This window comes from Heterocephalus glaber, unplaced genomic scaffold (genome assembly GCF_053883595.1).
Source record: "Heterocephalus glaber isolate CG9 unplaced genomic scaffold, H.glaber_assembly_v1.0 deba00001788, whole genome shotgun sequence".
Lineage (NCBI taxonomy): Eukaryota > Metazoa > Chordata > Mammalia > Rodentia > Bathyergidae > Heterocephalus > Heterocephalus glaber.
In genome coordinates, this window is record NW_028258471.1 from 2,051,922 (window position 1) to 2,062,102 (window position 10,181).

The following is a 10,181-nucleotide window of genomic DNA, read 5'->3' on the forward strand; positions in this document are numbered from 1 at the left end:
ATACATTTTATGATCTTTAGTAGATCTCTATATCACCTCTACATCTATACATACTTCACTGTGTGGATGTACTGTTATGTGTTAACCGACACTTAAATACCAAATTTTTTTCACAGTTTCACTGTAATAAAAAATGTGGTGATGAGCATCCTTACACATACATTCTACGCTCCTGCCTGCCTGTTTTTCATCATTTAAATTCTCAGTTGTGTCACTGCTAAGGCAAAGCTTCTTTTTAAAGCTTTTGTTGCTTGTTGCCAAATTCACCTTAAAAGGAGTATACAGATTTAGACACTGACAGGCCTCCCATGTCCACCTCCTTACTGGGAATTACCTATTTTTAAGGTGTACAATCAGAACACGTGAAAAGCCCTAGGCACCCCCTCCTCACATACCCACCCACTCACTGCCCCTCTCCACTGCTTTTTCTGGATTCCTAAATTCTTGCTCTGCTCTCACAGGTTTGGGAAGGGGCAGAATGGCCCTGGCACAGACCGCGGGTGGCCTGAGAAGCCTGGAGCAGGAGGAGCCTTTTGACCTCTCACAGAAGAGAGGGCCAAAGGGGGCTGTGTTCCAGTCGGATGGGGAGAGTGCCCGAGGCAGCCCCTGCCACGAAGAGGAGGAAGAGGAGGAGGAGGAGGAAAACTGCTGCGAAGTGGAGCCCTATAGCCCCAGCCTGTGCCCCCAGAGCCAGCAGCTCTGTGTGCCCCAAGATCTGTCCACCAAGGCCAAGTGGACCCTCCAGGGGCGAGGGGAAGCCGGCAAGGAGGAGGAAGAGGAGGCGGAGGAAGAGGAAGAGGAGGAGGAGGAGGAGGAGGAGGAAAAGGAGGAGGATGTGACTAAAGAAGAGCAAGCGGAGGACACCCACGGGGCAGAAGGCAGCCTGGAGCAGGCGGAGACAGAGGGGACCCGCAGGGAGGAGCGCCCAGCCTCAGGGTTTTTCAGAGCGGCCAGCAGGGTTCCTCTTTTTCTGATTACTTAGACTTCAAGCACAGAGATGAGAGTGTAAAAGAATTACCGGAGAGGAAAATGGAAAAACAAGCAGTGCTTTTGGGTATCTGAGTGGACAGTTTTAAAATTACATTTGGAAGATGAGAGCTAGGCCGTGCAAGTACAGCTTTCTGCATGCACTGCCATTCACTGAAGACTGTCAAAGGGCACTGGGGTTTACAAGTGACTCAGACTAAATGAGCAGGGTCCGTCCTAGCTAATGTAGTTGCTTCTCAGGCCATTCCTTGGGCCCTTCAGTCTTAAAACCCACATGCAGGGGCTTCAGTGTTACTTTATGCATCTCCCTCCCATGTAATAAACTGTGCATATTCTTCTAGATGTCTCATCATAGCTGAGGTGCTTTTAGACATTCTATTTTCCTTTGATTAATATGCAATACATGGTTTTTTTCTAGTTGTAAAACAATGGTGCTTGACATGTTACCTTGTCAATAACTATTTAGCTGAATTCGTGAAAGTTATATTTTTCCAGTGAAATGAAAATATTATTAGTTGTATATATAGAAATAGCCTTTATTACATAAGCAAAAATACTGGAAATGACACAGACAGGTGAGCTATTGAAAAGGATATTCTCAAGTAGCCACTGCAGAAGTATAATAAAAATCTAAGAAGAAGATGAACAGTTTTCACTAAGAGGAAATAGCAACACTTAGTTTCCTACGTGAATCTCTCTCATCTGCTTCAGCTCCTTTCATGAGTGGGGCATTTGGAGCAATCTGCAGATGATTGGGCAACGCTTGGGGGCCCTGGCTTCTCAAACTGAAGTCTTGTGTCCTAAGCAGAGTCCCCTCCTGGAGGCCACTGCTGTTTTACTCTGAAGCCTCACGCCCCAGAGAGCAGCTTCAGGGAGAGCTGTCACTGGTGAAGCTGGAGCTCAGGGGTGGGTGAAGGAATTCTCCCTGAAACAAGCTCTGACTTATTTGGGGGTGTTAGAATAATCACCAGCTGATTACTATGCTGAAAACCTGGACCATATTCTCAATGCTGGCTACACATTACAATCATCCGGGGGAGCCTTTCCAAAAATACCACAGCCAGGGCCTTACTCCAAGATTCTGATTTAATGGTATAGAAGGAGCCCCTGCACTGGTAGTTTCCAAATTGTTACCTATAATATGTGCAGCCAGGATTGAAAAAGATTCACTAGGCTCGAAAAGCACCTACCCATTTTTGTATCTCCTGGAACCCACTCTCAGAGACTCCAGAAATATTTCTGCTCCTGGCTTCAGAGTGACTCTGAGCCCTGAGGTAGAGGACAGGAGACCGACAATCATCACGCTGACTCAGTCCTGCACACCTGCTCTGTAAGAGACTGACCAGGACATCCCCCCACCACCACTGTACAGATACACACTTTGTGGACTAGAACACAATGCCTATGATGTTCCTGACCACTTCATATGCTGAATGATGCATAACTGGCCCTATGGGGACTCACTTTTCCTGCCCAGATGCTGGACCCATGATTGTGGGGGACAGAAATGGTGGGTTGGGCCCTGCAGGTGGCCTTACTTAGGCGCTGACACTGTGTAAAGTGATACTAATGGAGGCTGCCTACAAGGGACGGTGACAACTGACAGGATTGTGTCTGCATTTATATAAACCCTGCCTCTTGCTGAGGCTTTCAGTCCCTACTTGCAGAGCAAGGTACTGCTGATTACTCTGCTTCCCCTCATCCCACACTTGCCAGGACATTTCGTTGGAAGACCAGGTCCATTTCCATAGGCTGGATGCTGGCTTTTCCTCTCAACATTGGTGCCTCCCCATCAGCCCCATCTTGCCTTCCTCATTCACCTGTGTGCTTTGGCAGCCACGGACCATTTCTCCTGCCACCATCCTGAAATCCCTTCTTTCAGCATCAGTGCTACCATGGAATGCTACAGCTGCTTAGATTTCCCACTGCCACCTACGGTCTGAGGTCAGAGCACCTGCAAAGGAGAGGATGGAGAGAACATTGTGGGCTTCTGCCGCTGTAAGTACAACTCTGAGCCAAGAACGGTTCCAAGTGCTCAGAGGGCCATGTTCCACTCACTGTGAATATAGCTCATAGGCGTCTTTGATGATGATGGCCAGGAAGCTGGCAGAGTGCTTTTTGAAGAGGCCACCAGCTCTCAGGGGTCTGTTGGATGTGTATTCGTTCAGCAGCCACCCATTGAGGACCTACTATGTGCTGTGCCTGACCACATGTGCTGCAAAATTCCTGGCTGGAATAGGAGCCAGGAAAACATAGAGAGGTAGGGTCCAGTCCTTTCCAATCAAAACAAATCCTGAAAGAGTGTTTGAGGAACCAGTTAATGTGGAGTTGGAGAGAGCATGGTCCAAAATGGTGGTTTTTCCAGTTGTGTTTTGAGGGGCCAGAGAGCCCTGTTCTGCCCCTGCAGAGCTGTTAGAGGAGGGAGAAACACAGCTTTCATGCCTGCTCCAGTCAAAGTGGCTCATTTTGTCAGTTTCATGTATTAGCATTCTTAGTAGAATTTCATTTAGAGAAAGAAGAGGTCTAGGGAAAGTAACAAAAATTTTATTGAGCAGTGTGCTCTGAGGCCTGTGTTTAGTTTTTAACTCTGGATATGAGAGACTTAATGAGCTCTAACCTGGGGACTGGGTTAGCACTGAATTTCTGGGGCCCAAGGATAAAACCTTAGTTTTATACATTGACTAACCAACCTGGCGGTTTGCCTGGGCCAACCCTTGTTTACATCTGTGGTCTTTTAGGGTAATTAATACTAGTGCTGCCTTAACTCTCAAAAGTATCACAGTTTGTGTAATAAATTACATGAGCACCCTGTGTGTGAGGACAGAGCTAAGTGAATGGTTGCCCGCCTTGCCTGATAAGCTGATTAACCAGAATGAGGGCCTGAATCTATTGGGGCCCTCACCAGAGAACGAAGGAACAAGGTCATTCAAGGTTACCAGCATCCAAGGCCACCATCTTCATTACATTGTGAAACTCTGAAAATAGATCAGGACCAAATACTTTCCAGGCTTTGACCACTGTCACCTGGAACCACCAACACACAAGCCAACTGGTATATTTTTGTTTTACCCGTTATATTTGGACCTATAATTAGCTCTCTCATTGCCTTTCAATTCCTCTTTCATTCTCTTCTTTTAAAAATTTGATTCCCCATTGGCCATGAGACTGAAGCTAACCTCTCATAAACCCAAAGAGTAACAGGTATATTGGTATATGATTAACCACATGAAAAGGCTCAATGTGCATACTGTATTTATTAAGCCCTGAAGGCATTTAATAAAATACTAACATTGTGTTTTGAATTATGATCTTTGTCTGCTTTGCTAGAGCAAAATGTAACAGAACTAACATTTAAAATCCTTTGCATATTTTGGACAACATTACACCAAATGTTGATTTTGTACAGAATTCTGGCTTTCTATTTAAAAAGTAAAACTCCAAGTATATAGCAAACCAAGTTGTGAATATTACTTTGTGCTTTAGTGAAAAGGCAGCTTACCTGAAAGTATCATGTTGTAACCTATATTTTGTTAATTTAAGCAAATAAAGACATGTTGAAAAAACCGAGTTGATTATTTACAAGTACCTGAAATTTTGCAAAGATGTACTGTTGTCAGCACTTCACTCCTGCATATCACTGTGCCAGTGGCTGGCTCCTCAGCCCCAGGGGGAAAAGGGTGTCAGATTTTGCCTCTCTCGTAACTTCAGGAAAGATTAATGAACTTCAGCCCATCTGCAGGCAAGTGACACCTTACTCATCCTGTCCTTTCTTATTCAGAAAAATTCATTCTTTATAAGAAGAGATCATCTCTCCCCACCACCACCCCTTTTCTTTCTCTGCCTTGTGGTAACATAGCTGTCTGGAAGCCAGGAAATTAACCCTCACCAGACATCAAACCTGCCTGAACCTGGATCTCAGACTCTCCAGCCTTCAGAACCGTGGCAACCAAATGCTTGTGCTTTAAGCTCCCTAGTCTGTGGTATTTTATCACAGTAGCCCAAACTGACTAGGACATGTGCCTTTTGCAGTCACAGGTGGTCAAATAAGTGCCAAAGGAAGGCCAAGTGAGTTTCCCAGGCTCCATACTATTCTGCCCTGGGCCATTGAGTAGAAACAGCCCTACTTCTTCCCAATGATCAGACTAGTTATCTCTGCCAAGACAGCAACTCCTCTCCTTGTCTGCTAGTCTTTGGAGACAGGACAAAAATCCCCAGGTGACAGGTGTAGCTTATAATTTAATGATACTTTCTCTATGTTCCTGGGTGAAAGTGTATATTTTTTGAGGATAAGAGCTTATATCCCTGAAGAGCTCAGGTTACAGGGATAAGAAGTACAAAGCCACCCCTCCAAGTGTCATTGAGAGTGATGGGTCCTATTTCCACCTTGGTCTCTGGACCCTTCTTACTGAAGAATTAGCACTATATAAAAGTCTTTGATCCAATGCATGCCCGGAGGTTGGCACCCTACCCTTACAGAGTCCTCCAAGAAGCTCTAGGGAACTGGCCACCTATGAGAGAACCAGTAGATCCTTTGGCCCTGGGCCCATCTCTGCACCTCATTTACGGTAAAGGGAAGCCCATAGTTTGATACCATGTTATAGACAAATCAATTTTTTTTTCTGGAACCAGGGATCGAACTCAGGACCTTGCACTTGCCAAGCAGGTGAGGTACCACTGAGCTACATCCTAGCCATAAAAGTTACTTTTTTTTTTTTTGGTACCGGGGATTGAACTCAGGACCTTGCAGTTTCAAGGCAGGCAGCAGCATGATACAATGTTATGTGTGATTCCGTGCTAGCAGAACCAGCACTCAAAAACCCCACCCCTGTGCAGTATTGCTGGCTAAGTTCTTATAAGCAGCGAAGGCAAACTACCACCCAGTATGTGTCTATTCATGTTTCAGTGAACGGCTGATCCTTCGGGATGAAAGGAGCTCAAAACACTCAGCCTTATACTTAACGACTGATCACTCTTCTTGAGCAGTGGTGTCATATTGGCAGGTAACCATCAGTCCTCAGGTTAGCATATTGACTCCTCAGCAATGGGCCTGGTAAATGCAGGTCATGCTGTTGAGCCGATGTGTAACTTCCATCTCTGCCACTGTGACTACGTCATTCATGTGTTCTTTGTTCTAATAGCTCTGGAGTAGTTATTGAAAGAAACTGAATGAAGTCAACTGGCAAGGTCATTTTGTATGCCAACTTACTGAATGTCTCTTCCAAGATAGATATTAAGATGTGATACAAAGATTTTCATACTTTGTGTTCTTTTCCATAGGTCTATCCACAGAACTGTGCTAGACAGTGGATAACAGTGAATACCCTTTAATTGGAATGGTCACCAATGGCCTCTCTCAGTAAGTGACATTTAGTTTGAGAAGTGAAGGGTAGAGGGAGCCATGGAAGCAGGAGGGGCACTCCAGGTCCTGTGGTATAAAGGAGCATGACTGAGGAGAGAATACAGTGTAGCAGACATGACAGCAGAGGAACACTGATGCAATATGAGGCTGACATGGAAAGCCATTGATACTTATGTACCAATTCCCCAAAACTAATGCAATTATTATGTATACTAATAAGAAAAAATTTTAAAAGAAAGTAAGGAAGTGAAAAAATGAGATTCCCATTTTTGAAAGCTCATTCCAGCTCTAGTGTAGAGGATGATGCTGAGAGACAGTGAAGAGGCAATGTTAATGTCCTATGACAGAGAGCATTGGCCTGAACTAGGAAGGTAGCAAAGAATTTAGAAGTGGGTGGACCCAAGTCCCTTTTGGGAGCCCAATTCACTTTATACTCAAGGCAAATTTTAATAATAATATGCCTATTTTTCTAAGTACAAAACAAAATGCCACTTGATATAAAAAGCTCATCTCCTCATATAATAACAAACAGGATCAATTAGATTTTTACAGCTCTCACAATACCTATGCTTGTTACTTCGTTGGCAAGACAGCATACTTACTAAATAGTGTACTAAGTATGTAGAATCAGGTCTGCCTTTCAGTTTTGAACTAGGTTACAGTTGGTGAGGCATAAATAGTTAAAACTGAAGAAGGCGGGCAGGGGATTTAGCTCAGTGGTTTCATCGCCTGCTGTGCAAGCGCCAGGACCCGAGTTCATCCCTGGTACCAAAAAAAAAAAAAAAAAACTGAAGAAGGCAATAGTTTCTCAGACCCAGATGCTAGAAAGAAATGGCAAAAGGAAAGACAAATGAACCTAGGGTTAGAAAATCAGAAGATCAACAAAAGGGACTAGAACCCCAATACCATGCAGTGAGGCTGCAGAGTTCTTTGCATCTCCATAGCTCCTGAGGCCACCTGTGATCCAAGAGTACAATAATCTGTTCATGATCATGAGCTTGCATTATCAAAGGCAAACTAATCATCTCTACCATGTGTATTAACTAAGTGGAGTCCAAACACATTTCCATTTTTTAAAATGTAATTCTCAAAGGGTGACAGTCCTGTTTTCTGGAAAATCTGACCCAGTGTGGTTTATATAGCCACAGTGCAGAATAATCAAGATATTGTCACGTTTCTAGTTCCAGAGTCAATTGGCCTAAGGCACTACTGACAACACCTCAAGAAGAAACAAAAACAAAAACATGTGGAAGGAATTTGTTCCTGCCCTTAAGGAACACACAGTTCTTAGCCAGCCTGCAGAGACCAGCAGGAACATGGCTAATGATTTTTCAAATCTCCTTTCTCAAATTTCCAAAGCCTCAAAGCTAAAAACTTGCCAGCCCTGTGCAAACCCAGGTGTGAACACAACCTGGTTCCCTGAAGCACTGTGGAACTTTTACATTTTTATTTTATTTTATTGCCCATTAGAGCAGAGCTGAGTGTTACTTCCACGCCTGTTCCAAACTCCCTCTGCAAGTGGAGGAAGACCTGCTCCTGTGATAGCTGGGGAGTGACCCTTTTGGCATCCCTGGGGACTCAGTATCAGTGGCGCTCACTGTTTCCTCTTCCCTAGATTCAACAATATATTAAGGGAGAAAAAAAAGAGAGGAGGTTGGCTCTTTTCATGATTTTCCTTTTTAATTTTTGTTGAAAATGGAGCTATGTTCTCTTGATCCTTCAAACAAATGGAAGGGAAGTGGAAGCCCAGAAGTTTCTCTGATGTTCCCCGGAGAGGGTGGCTGTGTTTGTAGTGTGATGTGGGAAAAGTTCTTGTGTATCTGCTGTATTGTCAGGTTGTACCAAAGTGATCTGAAGTAGGAAGTGTGGGATGAATATGATTTCTATGTCAGAGAAAGTGAAGGAGCTAGAGTCTTTGAGTCAAAGATCTCCATTTGTCCTTTATCTCTCTGACATGTTTACCCTGACCTCTGCCCTCCATCTTTATTTGGTGATGAAAGAAGCCAGAAGAACACACTCTGAACTTGACCCAAACAATATATCCAAGTAGAAGTCTCCTTGCTATTCAGACCGCACTTGGGCAAGGTGGCTGAGAGGGTGAGGTGTTGGCAGGACTTGGCAGAAATCACAGAGGCAAAGTGAAAGGGAGGGCTATTAAGATTTCTGGCATCATACCTGAAGAATCCTCTTTAACTGATGTTTGAAATACGCAGTGTGAGTCTTTTCACAGAGTGGATCTTAATAAACAAATGGCCTGTGGAAGAAAAATGGATAGATACATTAAGACACATTTAAAAGAATTACAAGGATATTGGTTTCAGTGTAGCAATTCATCCTATTAAGGAATTTTGTGTCTTTTAGAAAATAGTAATAATGAAACCTGTCTCCAGCCTTTGTCAAATGAGGGGATAGATGAGGTAAAATCTATTAATCATCCTAGCTTTAGAGAAACAGTCCCTGTGCCATTTGTTATTCTTCAAGGACAGCTTCTCTTCTGACATGTAGCAAGTCTAGAGAAAACCAAAAAAAACAGAAAAATACTTCTCTTCCCTTTTTACCTGAGTCAGAATAATATTTAAAATAGCCATAATTTTGTAAGTTTCTGTATGTACAGAATTGAGTCAATTGCCTCTTCAACACTGTAAAAACCAATTGAAAATAAATATGAAATCCCTGGCAATGGCATAGCCTTTATAGGAAGAAAAAGCAAAAATTATACAAAGTTATACAAAGCAAAGTTAAACAGAAACTTAGATTGTTACAATGTCAGCCTCCCAGGGGACATTCAATACGCAGTTATTAAACCTAATGATGCATTTCTCTAAAGCAAGCACGGTGACAGGCTGGAACCCCCTTAGAAGTCACTATCTGAATGCCCTGTGTATAGACAGTGGTGCTTGTCGGGATTTTACAAGGCTTGTGTTTCCAAGAGATCTGGATGCCCCCACGCTGTTCGGGCCCTTACTTTCCTCACTTCTGATCTCAGGGTTATCTACTCAAACGCTTTGCCTCATTCCAACAATTAGCTCTGTGGGCAACGGTCGTGGCCACCACCACACCACCTTCAGCAAATGTAGCTACTCTCTCTGCTTCTCCCCAGGACACTGTCAGAAGAATCTAAGATGGATCCATGAATTTACCTTCAAGGGGATGTGCGCTATTCAAAACTATGCATCTTTTCCACAATGGTTCATTAAAATTCTATGGAAAAGAGTCTGGGAATGGGATGGGATGGCACTTCCAGAATAGTCTTGTGAGGATCCCAGAAACCAATGCCCCAGAGGACACAGGATTAAACTGGTAGAAATTAGCAAGACTATTACTTAAAATCTTTGATGCTTGACCAAAGGGCTTCCAACAAGTCAAGAAATGTTTACGCAACAAAATGTACAGATATCGGTAGGAACAATGTGAGGCCAGGACAATGAAGGCAGGGCAGCACCTTTCCACTCACCCAGCTTGATGTTATGGAAGAGGATTCCATGGGGCCTGACAACCAAGTGGCAACTCCGGGCAGAGCTACATCCTGTGGGGCGGGGGTGGGGGGGCAGCAAAGTCACTGCTCCACCAGTCCCAGCCCTGCACAGCTCCATTCCCACACCTCTGTCTCTGAGCTGTGGGAGGGCTGCTCTGGGGATCGCCAGCTCCCACCACCCATAGCCCTGCTGGGCCAGCAACATCGGCAGCTCCCACCTCCCCTGTTCTGTGCCATGGAAGATCTAGACTGTGGAGAAATGGAGGAACTAGTGCTGGCTGTGCAACATGGTAAATATAATCAATACTGTGTATTCATAATTTACAAGGTATTTTTATTGTAGTAAAAAATACAAAACAT

General features: G+C 44.0%; 1 protein-coding gene across 1 annotated transcript in view; it reads left to right on the top strand.

Moving 5' to 3' along the window:
- Positions 1 to 9,863, top strand: part of Znf366 (zinc finger protein 366) — a 72,950-nt gene extending 63,087 nt beyond the window's left edge. The window contains 2 exon segments of the mRNA XM_013068495.3: positions 462 to 923; positions 926 to 9,863. Of these exon segments, the coding sequence (XP_012923949.2) occupies positions 462 to 923; positions 926 to 1,062 (599 nt within the window). The 3' untranslated portion in view covers positions 1,063 to 9,863.
- Positions 9,864 to 10,181: the final 318 nt, after the last annotated feature.